The sequence below is a fragment of the Arachis ipaensis genome, chromosome B4, assembly GCF_059453495.1.
Source record: "Arachis ipaensis isolate K30076 ecotype BB chromosome B4, ASM5945349v1, whole genome shotgun sequence".
In the NCBI taxonomy this organism is placed as follows: domain Eukaryota; kingdom Viridiplantae; phylum Streptophyta; class Magnoliopsida; order Fabales; family Fabaceae; genus Arachis; species Arachis ipaensis.
Window position 1 is genome coordinate 111190190 of NC_142439.1, and position 18321 is coordinate 111208510.

The 18321-nt window shown below is 33.6% G+C and overlaps 2 protein-coding genes across 2 annotated transcripts; both read right to left on the bottom strand.

Annotated features, from left to right (window-relative positions):
* Positions 1 to 6418: 6418 nt before the first annotated feature.
* LOC107636750 (vacuolar cation/proton exchanger 3) lies at positions 6419 to 11571 on the bottom strand. The gene is made up of 12 exons (XM_088484015.1): positions 11061 to 11571; positions 9613 to 9680; positions 9412 to 9440; positions 8899 to 9095; positions 8448 to 8669; positions 8236 to 8367; positions 7860 to 7976; positions 7720 to 7773; positions 7483 to 7599; positions 7131 to 7221; positions 6956 to 7017; positions 6419 to 6846 (listed from the first exon to the last, which is right to left on the bottom strand). The coding sequence occupies exons 1-11, from the start codon at positions 11340 to 11342 to the stop codon at positions 6959 to 6961; spliced, it is 1368 nt and encodes a 455-aa protein (XP_088340141.1). The 5' UTR covers positions 11343 to 11571; the 3' UTR covers positions 6419 to 6846; positions 6956 to 6958.
* A 4535-nt stretch (positions 11572 to 16106) lies between these two features.
* On the bottom strand, positions 16107 to 17066 carry LOC107636751 (uncharacterized). Its single transcript, XM_016340242.1, has 2 exons — positions 16328 to 17066; positions 16107 to 16249 (listed from the first exon to the last, which is right to left on the bottom strand). Exons 1-2 carry the CDS (start codon positions 17064 to 17066, stop codon positions 16107 to 16109), a joined length of 882 nt encoding a protein of 293 aa, XP_016195728.1.
* Between the last annotated feature and the right edge of the window lie 1255 nt (positions 17067 to 18321).

Genomic DNA, 18321 nt, shown 5'->3' on the forward strand with positions numbered 1-18321 from the left:
ACCAGCTCCTCACTGCCACAGATCAAGTCAAATTTGTAAACAGATACTGTGACCTAAAGTATCCAGTGTTTGCCACTTCCAGGAACCTCTACCTGGAGAGAACTCTTAAAATTCCAGAAGAACTCACCCAGTACACCTCTGAACAGATAAAACAAAGAGGTTGGTTCTTCTTGGAAAGGAACTTGACAGAGGTCAATACATCCTGGGTCAGAGAAATTTACTGTAATTATTTCAAGACTTCCCTGTATGCAGTGCACCTCAGAGGGAAATAGATTTTAGTCACTGAGGAAGCTATTGAGGATATCCTCCAGCTTCAGCCTAAGTCAGATCAGCCTGACGGTTACCAAAAGGCTGAAGAGGATATGAGATACATGAGATTTGATTGGGATGCAGTCAAGCAGAGAATAGCCCTTGATCCTACTACCCCATGGGTCATGGGAAAGAATAGAGTGATGCCTAAGGGAATCAAGCTGATATATTTGAATGATGAGGCTCGGCTTTGGCAGCAGATCCTGAGTAACTATGTGATACCGAGCACTCATGAGACAGAGGTGCCCGCTGCTATGATCACCCTCATCTGGTGTGTGATGGAGGGTAAGGACCTGTATCTTCCACGTTTCATCAGGTATTATATGGCTAGGATCCATATCAGAGGCACTCTCTCTTTCCCTTATCTGATCACCCAGCTAGGCCGCCGAGCTGACGTGCCTTGGGAGCTTGCTAATGAGAAGCCAACTGCTGCAGATTGCAAGAAGATCATACCTCACAACAGGAAGTTCCAAGCCTTGGGTTATAGGCCGCCTTTTCTTATTGACTCTGCTAAGGCAGCCACATCCTCTGCTGCTCCTTCTGCATCCACTGCTGCACCAGCCACCACTACAGCACCTCCACCTGCCTCAGAGCCTATCTATCATCTCGTGTACCGACTATTCGCATGCCTGGATCGTATGGAGCGTCGCAACAAGCGACGCTATGAGCACTTAAAATTGATGATCCGATCTGGCGACGACATCCCCTTTGAGCTTGACACCGCTTCTGAGCCATCTGATGTGGAGGCGGATGATCATGAGGAGGAGGCACATGCCCAGGCTGAGCAGGCAGGACCGGAGCAGGCTGCACCACAGCATGAGGAGCCACAGCAGATACAGACCATAGACCCAGAGATTCCTCTACAGGCAGAGCCTCCACTTCAGCAGTCAGACCCTCCGACACTCATCCAGACTGCAGAGCCTCAGACCACCATAGAGACACCCACTACCCATCCTTCCGGAGATGACACTTCTCACACCCAGCTTGAGTGAGCATCGAGGACGATGCTATTATTTAAGTATGGGGAGGTCGCCATCTCTGGCGTACTTTATTTTGGTGAACCACTTTTCAGACTCTTTTTATCCTATTTTGCTCATTTTTCTGTATTTTTATTTTTATTTCTATCTTTCAATACTTGCACACTTTTCTTTTGTTGTATCTTTACTTTATTTCTACATTTTGCACTTTAGTTTATATATTAGATATTTAGTTTAGTCTAGTTGCAATTTTAGCTTATTAAGTTGTGATATAGAATATATAGATTAATTAGTTTAGTTTACTCTTTTAGCATACGATAACTTGGATTAATTAGAAATAAAAAGAGTAAACTAAAAACTTTAGTATAACAGAATCACAACAATCCACCCTAAGATTCACATTGAGCATAATGGGAACTCTTGATTTCTACTTGCATGACATACATAACCGATATATGGTTTTTGAGCCAAACACACAGCCTGTGAGTTTTTGAGCTTAATTGTATGGTTACATTATTTAACCATAATTATTTCATTCTTGTGTATTCGCCCTTCTTTTTTATTCTGGTGATCTTTACTTTGTTTCAATCTATATGTCCAATATAGAATATAGATACATACCAAGAGATGATTGAGGCCATCATTTGAATTTTTCCTCACTTATCCCTAATAAGCTTACCTTCTACATCACCCTTATTAGCCCCCTTGAGTCTTTTAAATCCCCTCTTATTCTATGACCACATTACTAGCCTTAAGCAGAAAAACAAATTAAAAATCCCAAGTTGAATCCTTGGTTAGCTTAAGATAAAAATTGTGATACACACTAAGTGTGGGAAAATGCGGGAACATGGGTTGATAGGAAAGGATTAACTCAATAAAATAATAAGGATTTTGGGAGCATGCTCATGTGAAACAATTTTAAATTAAAATACCATGCGCATTGATATATGTTCTGTTTATGTTCAAAGAAATATATATATATATATATATCCTTTTTAATTAAACAAATAAGGGGACAAAATTACCCCAATAATAAGCTTAGTGAAAAAATCAATGCACATAAGGTGAAAATCAAAGTAAAGTTAGTACATGAGTATGTAATAAAGTGAAAAAATTTGGGTAGGTAGGTAAAGTATTTTAAATTATATAAAGTATGTATATGTTAGGTGAGATCTTAGACAAATCAATGATTCACTTTATAGCTCACTTAGTCTTATATATACCCTCACCCTTACCTTAGCCCCATTACAACCTTGAGAAAGACCTCATGATTTTTGTATGTCTGTATTCAATATTTTTTGATTCGTTAGATGAAGAACAAAGTTTTAGAAAGTAAGAATAGAAAAGAATAGAGTGATTAACCCAATAAACACTGAGTGACTAGAGAGTAAACACAAAATCCAGTGAGGGTTCAATAGCTCATCACCATATATCTCTGCTTAATTGTTAATTGTCTTGCAAGTTTGTGAAATATTTTTACCCAACTCAATTGTGAAAGTGCTTTAACATGATCTAGGTTTGGCTAAGCATATATGATTCCTTGAAAATATGAAACAAATTAACCACATGTAAGCTCTATATATATAGGTGGATAATAATTAAAATTGCATGATTCATGTAGGTAGCTTGCATTTAGAGTAGATTGCATTGCACGAGATTCCACCATTCTAACTTTACCCTTTCTTTTGGATTTAGCATGAGGACATGCTATTGTTTAAGTGTGGGGAGGTTGATAGACCCATATTTTATGATGTATTTTTTGCTCAATTTAAGTGATTTATTCAATCCTTCACCACTTATTCATGTAAATTGCATGGTTTTACTTTTCCTTCCTTATTATGTGATATATGTGAAAAATATGTTTCCTATGTTTTAAAAATATTAATTTTAATTACCCTTTATTACCATTCGATGCCGTGATTTGTGTGTTAAGTATTTTCAGGTCTCATAAGGCGGGAATGGCTTAGAGGACAGAAAGAAAACATACAAAAATGGAAGGAAAGCACAAAAATGGAATTTTGAAGAAAAGGCAGCGACGCAAACGCATGGACGACGCGAACGCGTGCCTAGCACGAAAAGGTATCGACGCGAACATGTGGATGACGCGGACGCGCGCCTTGAGCAGAACGCAAATGACGCATACGCGTGACAGACGCCACGTATAAGAATCTGCAGAAAACGCCTCCAGCGATTTCTGGACCCTTTTTCGGCCCAAATCCAAGTTAGAAACACAGAATATAAGCCAGAGAATGGAGGAATCAAATAACAACTGAATGATAGATACAATATTCACAATTTTAGGTTTAGATGTAGTTTTTAGAGAGCCTCTCTCTTAAGTTTTAAGATTAGGATTCCTTTTATTTTTATTACTTCAATACCAGGTTCAATATTTTTCTTTAATTAATATTTCTCTTTTATTTTTATTTATTCCAATGCTTTTACTTGTTAATGTTCCAATTTAGCTTACGAACCTTTTTATGTCAAGATTTGAATATTCTATTTAATGTTATTTGAGGTATTTCAGATTTGATTTTGCTTTATTTTATTTATGCTTTTAATTTAATTTAAGGTATTTTTCCTTTTGGTTTTGGTTAAGTGATTAATAACACTTGAGTTATCAAACTCAGCTATTAATTGAAATTGGAATTTCTTGCTGGTTAATTTGTACTCCAATAACTCTAGTCTTTCCATAGGAATTGACTAGGACTTGAGGATCAAATTAATTTATCCACTTAACTTTCTTTTGTTTAGCAAGGGTTAATTAAAGTGGGAGCAGAACCCAATTCTCATCACACCTGATAAGGATAACTAGGATAGGACCTCGATTTCTTATACCTTGCAAAAGCTTTTATTATTATTAAATTATTTTTTTCTCGTAATTTAAATTACTTGTTCCTTATTTCAAAAATCCAAAAATATATCTTTTTACATAACCAATAATAAATCACACCTCCCTGCAATTTCTTGAGAAGACGACCCGAGGTTTAAATACTTCGGTTATTACTTTTTATTGGGTTTGCTTTAGTGACAAACAAGTTTTTGTATGAAAAGATTATTGTTTGGTTTAGAAATTATACTTGCAACAAAAATTTATTGTGAATTCTAAACCATCAATCTTCTGTTCGTCATTGAACTAGGGTGATAACAATATAAAATTCTTCCATATAAAGTTTTAAATAAGGAACGAGAAAAATAAAATATCAAAAATGGTAAGAATGAGGAAATCAAATTAGACAGATGTTATTGAAATTGCCACAATAGCTCAATCTTACTTTGAGCATCTTTTTAGTTCATATAACCCTCAAGATCCAACTGAAGCATTAAAAGATATTTCAGTGCAGATTGATAGTAAAGTGCTTTTATTAAGGTAGATTCATTAGTGATAATATTTTAATTATTCATCAATTTATGCATTACCTTAGGAATAAAAGGTTTGGTGATAAAGATATTGCTTTGAAGTTAAATACGAGAAAAACTTATGATAAAGTTCAATAAAGTTGTGCAGAATGCTATGAAATACGGATATTTCGTTGAGTTGTTGTGTCTGTTTATCAGACACATTTTGGATATGACATTTATTGATACTCGTTCGATACACGTATCTGTTGTGTCTAACTGTGTCTTAATAAAAAATAAAAAAATTTTTTTCGAATACATTTAGACACACTTAAATACCATTACGTGTCAACGTGTCCACCTTTATTCTTAACATGTATTTTTTAAATAAGTTTAGAAATAATATATATTATTATTTATTAAAACAAAAAATATTTTAAATACTTTTACATAGTTAAAAGAAGACATTAAAAATATTTAAAAAATTATTTTATATTTTAATACCAATAAAATATCATAAATTTATTATAATTTATCTAAAAAATATTTTATATTTTATATATATACCTATTTCCGTGTCTTATAAGATTTAAAAATTTGTATGTCCGCATGTCCCTTATCATGTAGGGGATGTAATGGAATAGATGGATAGACAAAGTGAAAGAATGTAACAGTGTGAAAAGTATGGCTATTTCAAGGCGACCTCCTCATTCCCAATTTTTTTTTTTGTGCCAAAAGTTTATACTATGTCATAAATTAAAAATCATCTAATGAATTTATGAAATAAAAAATAAAAAAAATTAATTAAAAATCATCTAATGAATTTATGAAATAAAAAATAAAAGAAATTATTTTATAAACTAATTTGATTTACATTTTTTTAATTTTAGTGGCTAAAATAAGTTATAAACAACTAAATTTTAGAACTACTTTAAATCACTTACAATAATAATATACTAGAGACATATCGACAAATCATGTTGTAACACGTGATACTAAACTGACACATGGACAAATTGTGTTATGATATGTGATATTACTGTCTACACGTCAATATGTCATGTGATACTAATAGACACTTTTTTTATTTCATTTGACGTGATCGAACCTTGTTTTGACACTAATTTTCTATAATAACAATTAGCATACTACATTAATGTGACGTTAACAAAAATATTTATAGAGCTAATGTGAATTATAGAATGAAACATTCAGTGTCAAAATTGAGATAATTAAAAATTTAAGGATCGATTTAAAATTTGAGGCTAATTTCAAGAGTCCATTTATTGATTAACTAAAGTTCTAACTAAGAAATTGAGTGATTAATAAATCCAACTCATTCAACATAATAAGGTAAGATTAAATGTCTTAACATTCGTGTTTTATTGAATACAAGCTTCATTTAATAGTTTCTTTCTTTTTTTAGTGTTTAGTGTTGTTGGTTAAATTACATTTTGTATTTTTACTTTATTTATTAGCACAATCAAATTCTATTATCCAAATGATAGTTGAAAAAGTATTTTGATATTTGACAACTTTTTGTGAGAAGAATCTTTTACTCGTCAATTTTATTAGTTAAAATGGCTAATGCACTTATTATTTTGAGTGTTATATTTAGAGTAGGTCACTCTTTCATCAATTCCTTTTTTCTACTTCTTTTAATTCTACAGAATCAACATCTTCTGTAGTTTTATATTATTACTTCTTTTTGTTACAAGTCTATATATCTAGAACATGGGTAAAAGGCTAAAAGCCATGAGATCATTGAGGAGAAACTACACCAAATGGAGTAAATATTCTCTTCAAACTCAAGAAACTTTCTTTAATGATTCAACCACAAATTCACCATGCAAGAACAATTACCTTCCATTTATTTCAGAATTACTTAAGTACATGATAATAAAATAAAATAAAATAACCAACTTAATTAACCTCGATACCCACTAGCTAGCTAGGCCACAATTATATGATACATCATACTAATGATTGAAAATCTTGGACACAGATTCATCACTTGCAGAGTTCAGATCAATTCATAGCTTGCAATTGAATAAATAACATGCAATGCTGCTTCAAAACTCTTCTGCCTTGTGTCTGGATATATGACCGGTGGATGGATGGATGATAGAATATTGAAACCAATAAACAATTCAACGAATCAACATTTGAGTTTTGATGATGCCACTATCCTTCATCTCACAAGGGACCAATCATAGGCCAAAGCCTGTGTCTCATTCAAGTAATTTCCAGTTAGCTCTAAGAGTTAATTGTTATTCTTATGTAGATTATTATTATTACTATTATTTCTTAACGTGGCACATATATGAACTCACCTATTAAGCACTTAAAACTGCATCACTTCCTGACTTGAATGTGTTGTTAACATTCACTTGGTCTGGAGACAAAACAAATCAAATTTTAGACATGAATTGAATATTGAAAATGTATAATATAGCTATGGATAGACTACTAATATATATTACCATTATTTACATATATTCTACTTACTTAAGGGTGTTCTTTGTACAAAGAAGCAAGCACCAATGACAACGTAGCACAAAAGAAGAATAAGCCCTTTCATGTAGTGAGATGTACCATCCTATGAAAACAGGAGGATGGAGATTTTGTCAATGCCTTAAATTTCATTTAGAGATTAAATTAAAATTCAAAGTCAAAATATGTAGCTTTTGTAAATGAGATATGATTTCACCATTTGAAAGAGTATAAATCCTAATAGATAAATCTTTATTCCATGATAATAAAAGAGTATATTTGGTTCAATATATCATAGAGAAATAAATAACATTTTAAGAAAGAAATTAAACCCAAAAAAAAAAAAAAAAAACTTCACCACATATACCTGTAAAGTAAAGGATGTGGCTATTATTGCCAAAGCAAGAGAACCGGTTTCTAGGAGATTGAAGTTTAGATCCATTTTAACACCCATTATCCAAGCAACCAGCACACATAGAGGAACCTATATATATATATATATATTAATTTATAGCATTAGTCTTATTTTTTCATTGCTCAAAAAATATATACAATGCTAATAGGATGTGTCCATTTTCAAATTTCAGAATAGAGTTCTTATTACCGCAAACATGCCAATTTGCGTGGCAGAACCTAATGCAACACCCAACGTGATATCCTACAGTCACAAAAATACAGATTTTCAATATGAATCTATGTGAAATAATAATAATAATAATAAAGTTTTAAATCTATAATATTTACCAGCTTGTTCTTGAAAGCAAATATGATTGCTCCTGCATGTTCAGCTGCATTGCCAACAATTGGTAGCAAAATTATGCTGAGAAAGCTTACAGAAAGACCCCATGACTCTGATGCTTCCTGTAATTAATAATATTCACATTAATTGGGCATCACACTAAAATATAAGGATCTTTTGAAAATATTTTCCCCTCTATTACCAAAAACTTTTTAACACAAATACTACGTGTATAAATATATATATTATTTAATTTATTTTTAATATATATTTATGTTAGTGACTGAATTTTGTAACTGAATTAGCATTTGTTTTTTAATGTGCCAAAAATCACTCTTTTTTTTTTTTTTCAAAAAGAAAATTCAATAGCCAATTGTTTACCTCAATTGTGTCCACCACATATTCAGATAACAAGGCAATGAAGACAGTCATCCCAGCCAGCCATGCAACACCACTCCACACTCCAATCACAGCTTCTTCATCATCTGAACCATTCTCACCATCTCCATCCTCCTGAACCAATAATAATGAATTAATCAAATTAAATTATTATTCATTATTAGTTCAGGTAATTAATTATTAACTGAGCTTACATCTTCAGCTTCAAACAATGTCCTGTGTGTCCACAGCTGAAAGATAAGGTAAGCAAAATATGCAACCAACATGGTAATGCTGGCGGCCCTCGACAAGTACAGCGATGAGTCCGCGGCCGCGAGAGCGTCGTCCGAGCCACCACCGCCGTATCTGAACAGCATTGGAAGCAAGTGGCATAACAATGCCAGCAGAAGCATTAGAGAGTTCACATCTGCTTGTCTCTGCAAAATTCAATGCTTAACATTATTAGTCCCCAACGTAGAGCCACAATAGAAATTGTGTCTTTCTCGTTATTTATTTATTTATACTTTTTATAATTTTGAATCAATAGTAAAATTGATGATTTTTTTTTCATAATCCAAATTTTCCATAAAATTTTAAATCCTTGTCCCTTTAAATAATTTTTCCCTTGGCAAGGGTTTCAATTAACGTGTTTATAGAGGTGCTTACTCTGTCATATTTTTGTTCCTTTGCAAGGTTTGCAATGCCACCACACAAGAGAGAGGTTCCAAGAACCAGCAGAAGGTTTGAGAGGATAGAACCCAGTAGAGAATACTTCACCAAATCAACTTTGTTACTACTCAGTGCAAATATTGCTATGACCAGCTCAGTAATATTTCCACATGTTGCATTTAGAAGCCCTCCAACTGCAATTAATAACACAAAAAAGAAAAAAAAAAACATTTTAATTAGCTTAATTCAGTAATTACACCTTATTAATCAATTGCAACATTTTTAACATTTGTGTGGGCATTTTTTTTTTAATTTACCCTAATCTTAAATATAACTTCATGTGACTATATATGCTGCCAAAATAGTCTCAGATAGACATGTGACTGTATATGAGAAGAGTATATGATTATTAATTTTATGGTCCAAACTGAATCCTAACGGTTAAAGTTGAATATTGCATATCGTAACAAACTCTTTGAAAGTGACGTAATATAAGGTGTAAATTCGTACCTGTAGGACCAGTGTAAATTGCAACTTGTCTGGAGTATTATTTGAATTTGCAACAAACACCAAAGGAGAAAATAGAACAAGAATCAGCAATGAACAAATAACCCAGAAAACTAGAATAATTAAGACCTTGTATGTTGAATGAAGAATATAATGATTCAATAAATAAATAAAAGATTGCAACAAGTTCATCATGTTCCTTACTCTGTGAGGAAGCTGACACGTTCAGCAAGCGGTGTAAGCCCAAGTAAGCTCAATGCGAAAATCCATGGCTGTTTACAATCCAAGAAATTACTTAGGCATTGTTTCTTTATCATAGACAAAAAGATGTGCAAGTGTTAATTAAATGATACACTACTTAATAATGTTTTCCTTTTTTCTTTTTTAAGAAAAATTTATTTGGCTTTTTCATATAAGCAAGTTATTTTGAAAGCAATCATACTACATAATACACTAAAATTCACTAATCATATAAGAACATGTATTTGATATTTATGAAAAAATTTATTATACTGATGTAGAAAAAGTTTGATTATTTGCTATAGAGAATTCAACTATTTTAATAGTTGATTATTTTATTAAAAAATATATATATATAAATACATAGCCAATAATTTTGTGTATTTGTTTGAATAAATATCTAATTCAATCTTTACCTATTTTCACAAAGTTAAGGCGATTCTTTTATCCATAAACAAATATTTTGACTCTCAATTTTTTTATTTTAGAATAATACAATTTATTTATTAAAAAATTTGTTAAATAATAATAAAAATTAATTTTAAAAGTTTTATTTGTAATTTATAGATTATAAAGCCTCACAAATTATTAATAAATTTATTTTTAAAAAATTTATTTATCAGTGATAATTAAGTAAAAAAGATCATAACTAAAAATGATGTTACAAGAAAAAAAAATATAATACAAAGATTTTTTTCAAACAGAAAAATAACATCACACAAAAAATATTAATGTTTATAGCATGATATTAGTATTAGTGATGATAATAGTAGAGAAGATAACAATAATGATAAAGTATAGTTAAATTATAAAAATAATAGAAATAAAAATAATAATGATCAGAATAGAAAAGATGGTGGTATTAGTGATGATATCACAAAAAAAGTCATGTTGTTTTAAAATTAAAAAAATGGATCGAAATATTTTTTTAAATAAAAATTATTTTATCTTCCGTAAAAATAGATAAAGACAAAATTAAATTTTTACTCGTGTTTATTATAAAGTATTTTTGCTTTGGAAACACGGTAAAAATAGGTTGCACGCAGAATTGAATTCTTATTTCAAACCGATTAATTTAGAGTAATAAAAAACCACTCAACAAAAGTGTTATAACAACAAAAATACGAAAATTATTATGGTGTGTAACTTGTTCGAAAAAAATTAACAATTAATATTTTATTTTAAAAATATAAAAATAAATAATTTTAAAATATTTAAAATTTATTATAAAAAATAAATTAAATAAAAATTAGACACTAATTTATAGGCCGACCCAAAACTAATATAAACAGTATGAAAAAGGATTCCCTGATGCATAAATTGTATTCGTATATGACCAAGTTATACACCCTCAGCATCGCGAAGTTTAAAATGCTGAAGAAAAGCTACAAAAAGGTAACAATAGAACTCACTCTTCCAAGGCCATAGCATTGGGCAATGATGGCAATGGGAATTGCAGGGAACAAGATGGACAACTTTGTCCCCAGAATAACTTCTTGGATGTTAACCAACAAATTCCTTAGCAATCCGCACCGAACCTTCGATACGAGGGTCCGGTCGGATTTCTTCCTAAGAGAAGAGGAGGACATGTTGTGGGCAGTACGGCTCCGGCCGTGGCCCTGCCGCATTTCCTTGGTCAACACCTTCACATTTCCATTCTCAAGAAGCCATGGTTCTTGTTGGTGAGACGCCATTTTTGGTAGCAACTAATTAATTGGTGTAGAGGCAAATGCAAACGACAACAAGGGCTCTACAATGATGATGAATATAGCAACAATAAAGTGACAATGATACTCTGTAACCGATTTTGTAACTGCCTTAGAATGAAGCTATAGGCTCTATTATTATGTGTATGTTGTTTTCTACATGACAACTATATACATTTATAATACTGATATAAGGGAGCTTCCGCGAAGTTTCTTCGCCTAATTTTTTTTGTTATGGAAGTAGAAATTGTGATATACCTTAACATTGTAATTTTTTGTGTTTTTCAAAATTGTGGAAGTACACAAATCGGAGGGTCCAATTTCTGTACCTAAAATTTTTTCTTTTTTTTACCACAAATCGGACGGTCCGATTTATGTACCTTTCACAAATCAGACGGTCCGATTTGTATACCTCTATAAATTGGACGGTCCGATTTGTGTACCTCTAGAAATCGGACGGCCCGATTTCTATACCTCTAATAAATCGGACGGTCCGATTTCTGCTTCTCTAATTAAACGATTCCACATTTGAGTATAACACCCCAACAATCCACGTCTTAAAAAAACATCACTACCACTCCAATATTAAAAATAAAAAATTCAGTTTCTTCTGATGATATAAAATATCAAATGAATTTTTTTTTAATTTTTTTTTTCTATTTTTCCGCTCACTGATACTTTAAAATGGAAAAATCATCATTCATTAGCCGATAGCCACTGATCAAGAATTTATCAGAAAATGCAATGTGTCCAAGAAGTACTAGTCTGAGTGGGCAGTTACTATCTAAGTGATAATAACGTGATAAAATTATTTATTTTAAAAATTTATTAATATAAAAATACTTTATATGATATTTTTTTACATAAGCATAGTTTCTCTTGATCTTATAATGTAATTTTTGTATTTTCTTTTGTCATATCTTATACTTAAATACTTTACTTAATAAAAATAATCAACCTTAAATTTGTCAGAAATCAATTTATGAATGAAAGTAAAAATAGAGATGTACAACTATATTGTCGTTTGGCGTGTATTCCACAAAGGTAGATATGTTAAAGTCAGTAATATAAGTTACGTTTTGACTGAATTTAAATCAGAAAGCTGAGTAACCTGCAAAACGTATGATACGTTTTGTATGAACAAAAAATAAGAAAGATGTAACAAGCTGCAAAACGTAACTTTCGATTGGTAGGGAAGGAGATGGAAGACTCAAAACGTGTCCCTGCCCCTTGCATGCAGGCAGAACCTACTTTGTTAACCATCTTGGAAGTACAAAAACGGAGGCTGCATTTGACAGCTGGCCAGGCCAAAACGCAGGCTGCGTTTGGCAGTCTCTCCAGTTGCATGATCGCCACGTGTTAGAGGAGAATGTTAAAAGAAGTGTTTAAAACGCAAAATGCAACGAAAAATTGGAAGTTGCTGAGGAATGTTGTGTGAGGATTGTGCAGAGAGAAATTTGGAAGGGTTTGAGAAAAGTGGTGGGAGAAAGAAGAAGAGTAAAAAGCTTAATTTCATTTGATTCTTAAACAAAAAATAATTCGTGATTTTACCAAATCTAAAGATTATATTATTAAATACTTTAAATCATCTTAAATGGATAAGTAATTTTTTTAAAAAATTTTATGAGAAATAAATATATTTATTTGAATTTTATTTATTTAACTTTTAACAAATATTATTATTATTATTATTATTATTATTATTATTATTATTATTATTATTATTATGTTTATAATAATGTCTATGATATGAAGAATAGTTTTTTATCATATTGTTAGTCATGAACTATTATTATTATTATTATGTCTATGATATGAAAAATAATTTTTTACCATATTGTTAGTCATAAACTTTTATTATTATTATTATTATTATTATTATTATTATTATTATTGCTTAAGTCTCCGTAGGAAAAAAGTTGTTATTGATTAGTATAATAGAATACTATTTAGGGTGATAATAATAAATTATTATTGTTTTCTAATAATAAATAAATAATACTGTTTAATAATAGAATACGTTTAGGATAATAATAATAATAAATTGTTACTATTTTCTGATAATAAATAATACTGTTTAATAATTTTTTATTATTTTTTGAAGATTGTTTAATAAATAAATAAATTACTTTTAATAATAATAAAAAATAAATATTGTTGTTAATATTTTTTAATAATAATAAATAAATACTATTTAATATTATTGTTATTATTTTTTGAATAAATTATTAATTGATATTATTTAGAATTTAAATAATTATTATTTTACTTTTTGCAGGCTATAAGGAATTTGTTGTTCAGAAAATTCGATCTGCCAAATACCTTTAACGAGGTGGTTGTAGCGTCATTAGCGTTTTTTGGATTTCAATACGTTTTGCGAGTAGGCGAAATGAGAGGCCACTCTGCACTGCTAAGTGCATTGGTGGAACGGTGGAGGCCGGAAACTCACACGTTCCACCTTCCAGTTGGGGAAGTGACGGTGACGCTGGAAGACGTTACATATATACTTGGTCTCCCGGTTAATGGGGAACCCGTCACAGGTAGAACAGACAGCAGTCATCAGTTTCTGGTGGAGAACTGCATTACTTGTTTTGGTCGGGAGCCAGGTCCGCAGGATCACGTATTGGGTAAGGTGAATCTTGCATGGATTCGGCGGTGCAGAGACACCGAACCGTGTGACACGCAGGAGTCCATTGAGCGATATGTCCGGGCTCACATTTTCTGCATGTTTGGAACCGTTGTGTTTCCGGATAAGTCCACCACTTCATTGAACTCGAAGTTTCTGCCTTTGCTTCGCGATTTTCACCGGATTCCACATTACAGTTGGGGGCAGCCAGTCTGGCACACTTATACAGATCGTTGTGTCGTGCATCACGATACAACCGTAAAGAGATGGATGGGCCACTCATACTGCTTTTTATTTGGGCGTGGGAGCGTATGGCACCATACCCCGCGATCAGCTCGGCGATGTTGGTATTCCACTTGCGCGACAGTATTGTTTTTTTACTGTTATTATTATTATTATTATTATTATTATTATTATTATTATTATTATTATTATTATTATTATTATTATTATTATTATTATTATTATTATTATTCTTATTATTATTGTTATTCTTATTGCAATCGTTCTGTTTTTGTTTAGGTGGAGTTATTGGCCTCGACATACAATATATATACAGGGGCCTACTGCGCATTTTAGGCGATGACTCGATGACATGGGAGTTGACGATGTAAGTTTTAACCATTAATGTCCAATGTTTTTATTCAGAAGAATAATTTTCCTAATCGGCCTCTTGGTAACTAATGTGCAGTTTATATGGCCGCCATATATGGGAGTGGGGGTTCCGGATGACCTTGCTCCCCATTTGTTTTTGTGCTTTACGCAGTCGCCGCTAGTGTCATTGGAATGCATAGAGTGGCACCTAATAGATCGAGTTAGACGACAGTTCGGGATGCAACAGCTTCCACCAGGCCCGGCATTCGACCTTGGTCGTGATCATTGCAAGCGGTTGACAGGAGCACAGAACCATGACTGGGGAGAGATTTACAGTCAATGGTTAACAGATGGAGAACTAACCGCTATAACACATTACAGTTAGGCGAGGAGATTATAGACTTTCATCCTCTCCCAGTCTACTACATGTGGTACACACAGCACTATGGGGTTCACCTACGATTGTTAGATAGAGTTGCAGATTAAGAGGTTGGCGCAAATGAACCACAGCAGCAACAGGAAGAACCAATTGGATCTCAACAGCAAATCCTGCCTCATGAGCAGTAGTTTCAGGTATGATTATTAATTATTATTATTATTATTATTATTATTATTATTATTATTATTATTATTATTAGTGTATTCAGTGTTGTATCTTATATTTAGATGATTCTATTTAGTATTATTATTATTATATATTTAGCTTTGTTCTCATATAACTCTGTTTGAGATTATCATATTGCACTTTTGTAACGAAATGGCTATTTATTAAAAAGTTACATAACAAGGTTACATAAAAAGTAACATATAATTGTGAAGTAGGTCATAACAAAGTTATATTGAAAAGCTTAACCACTAATGATCTCCAGCAGAGCTTGGACCTGCACGCTGAGGACATAGGCTGCGGCTATGTCCCTCGCATCCACATATAGTACACCGGCGAGGACCACGCATATCCCGCGAATCAATCTCATTCAAGTAACGGGTTGACTTCGGTCTTCCTTTTGTCGCGCACCTCAACGTTCAGTTAGTGATCACCTTCGCTCCTTCATATCTATCCCACGTAGATGGGTCACCCATCGAAACAAAATCGCCTCTGTACACCTTGCAAATTTCAGACATCTTCTACACGTCGTGCACATTTAATTGCCAATCAAGATGCTGGTTAGCGCAACATGCAAGAACGTGGCGACATGGTAGTCGCTCGACCTGGAAATGGCCACAGTCGCAGTCTTGTTGCGCAAGGTTAACGGTGTAAACAGAACCATCTTGCATTTTGCGAACCTCAAACATCTCATTCCGCTTGTTGAACCGGTTGACCACAATGTTTCCTGCACGTCAAAAGCTTTCTTCAACTCTCTTAGTTGCAAATTCTGAATACATAAATCCATTGCGGATACGCTCATGAGCCTCAGCGCTCTTCCAGGTGAACAATTCATTCAGCCGATAGAAAGTAGACCTAACAATGGCAGTCACAAGAAGGTTCCGTGCACCCTTCAGGACAGAATTTATGCACTCTACCAAGTTTTTCGTCATATGTCCCCAACGATGACCCCATCGAATGCCAACACCCATCTCTCAACACCGATGTCATCGCACCATTGAGTATATGCATCACCCCACTCTTTAAGCCTTTGGTAGTTTTTGTTGTACTCATGTTCCGTCCTAGAATAGCCTATTGAACAAATCATTTAATCATAAGTAGATGCCTCAAAATTACTATGAATAGAACCATAACAGCGAAATGAAATACCTGTGTTCACCACGAGTTTATGCAAATACGGAGCCTTGAACCTCCTTAAGAAGTTGGACTCGATGTGCCTGATGTAGTACATGTGCCATGCTCTTGGTGGTGACCATGCACCGTTACTGTGAGCTATTGCAGCGTCGATGGAGGTATGGCAGTCAGAAATAATACCCACACCATCAATGATAACAACATATCTCCGCAAATTAGTTAGGAAAAACTCCCATGCGTCTGCCGTCTCGCCCTCGACTATCACAAATGCAATAGGCACAATGTTTTGGTTCCCATCTTGTGCAACTGCAACCAGAAGTGCACCTTTATATTTTCCATACAGGTGCGTGCCATCTACCTGCACCAGTGGCTTGCGGTGTCTGAATGCTACAATACACGGATAGAAGCTCCAAAAAATGCGGTGCAGAACTCTTACACCTTGAACCTCCTCACTCTCACGGTAAACGGGGAGCGTTTTTATTTGAACACAAGACCGTGACATATTCACAGTCATTGCTTTCAACCATACTGGCAGAGTATGGTAAGAAACTTCCCAATCACCAAAAACCTTTGCGACAGCTTTCTGCTTTGCCAACCAAGCCTTGCGGTAACTTACAGTGTAGTTGAACCTGGACTGAACTTCTGCAATAACAGACTTCACCTTTATCGTCGGGTCTGCTTCAACCAACGGCCTAATGGCATCTGCAATAGTGTCTGAGTCCAACTTGGCATGATCTTGTGAAATCGTACCCATGGTGCACGTGTGATTGCCATTGTATCTCCTGATCTCCCAATATCCTTTCTTTCGAATCAAGCTAGCTCGGATAAGCTAATCGCACCCAGCACCATAACCCTTGCATTTCGTATAGAATGTCTGCGGCTCAAACTCATACACAATGTAATCAACTCCTCTAGAGATAGTGTAGCTTTTGATTGCAGATATCACCGACTCCCTGGAACCAAATTCCATTCCAACCTTAAACTTGTCATCTTCCGCCGCAACATTGCCTCCACCTACGACGAAGGAACCACTGTTATTACAAGGCAAATAAAATTAATGGTAGTGGTAACTTTAGTTAATAACCATAAGATAACATACCGATATCTGCATACTCAGAAAATTCCGGGGCATGCATGGCTTCGAGATCCAGAGTCCACATAAAAGATGGAACGCCAAAAGGGTGCCAGCTTACAATCGTATCCGCCTCATTCTGTACCGCCGAATTGCCGCCAAGTCTCCGTCATCGTTTTCGTCATCGACCTCATAGTTGGCTTCAAATCTCTCTTCACTGTCGTTGTTATCTTCTTCCCAATCTATATCCCCGAATTCATCAACGTTGACATCGTCGCCAACCGTATCCATCCCCGCATGCTGTTCAAACTCAACGTACAGCTCTATCATCGGCCTGTGAAATCGGGTTTGTTGATAAATATAGAACATCCGCTGCATGCATGCGTCGTCAGTGATGGACATTAGTTGAAATTGTATCATTCCACCAAATACTTGTACAGGATTTCTGTACAAAATATTGCTCACCCTTTTCGAAATGTGACTTTGTATGTTCTCACAAAGACCATTTTGCAACTCTACAAAACTCATGGTCCATGGAATAACAAATGAAAACGGACATTCACATACAAAAGTCACTCCTTCGTGTGTGTTTGGTATAATCTCACCGTTAAAATACACTCGCATATTTGCAATACCTTCCATGACTTCAACCTCACCTAATCTGACTTTTTCGACACTATTAAATGCCAAAAAAACTCACTACGTATCATTCAAATGTGGAAGAAAGAGTAATAGGAGTAGAAGTGAAGTGAGGACACTAGCATGAGTCTCACTTCGTATTTATAGGCAAGGCTCTTGTTTAAAATAATTTTTTAATTCAAATTGCAGGCTGCATTTAGTAGCTTCCAAAAAAATTTCTGATCCAAGAAAAACGCAACCTGCGTTTTGGGGTTTCCAAACAAACAAAAAACACATTCCTAAATGTAACCTGCGTTTT

Bases quoted from the DNA above. Each gene is read 5' to 3' on its own strand.
- LOC107636750 (XM_088484015.1), bottom strand. From the start codon at position 11,342: ATGGCGTCTCACCAACAAGAACCATGGCTTCTTGAGAATGGAAATGTG. The intron at 9,096-9,411 runs GTACGAATTTAC...TATTAATTGCAG, and splicing joins AATTTACACTGGTCCTACAG to TTGGAGGGCTTCTAAATGCA. The intron at 8,368-8,447 runs GTAAGCTCAGTT...TTATTGGTTCAG, and splicing joins CATTGTTTGAAGCTGAAGAT to GAGGATGGAGATGGTGAGAA.
- LOC107636751 (XM_016340242.1), bottom strand. From the start codon at position 17,066: ATGGGTACGATTTCACAAGATCATGCCAAGTTGGACTCAGACACTATT. The intron at 16,250-16,327 runs GTATTTCATTTC...TTTGTTCAATAG, and splicing joins TAAACTCGTGGTGAACACAG to GCTATTCTAGGACGGAACAT.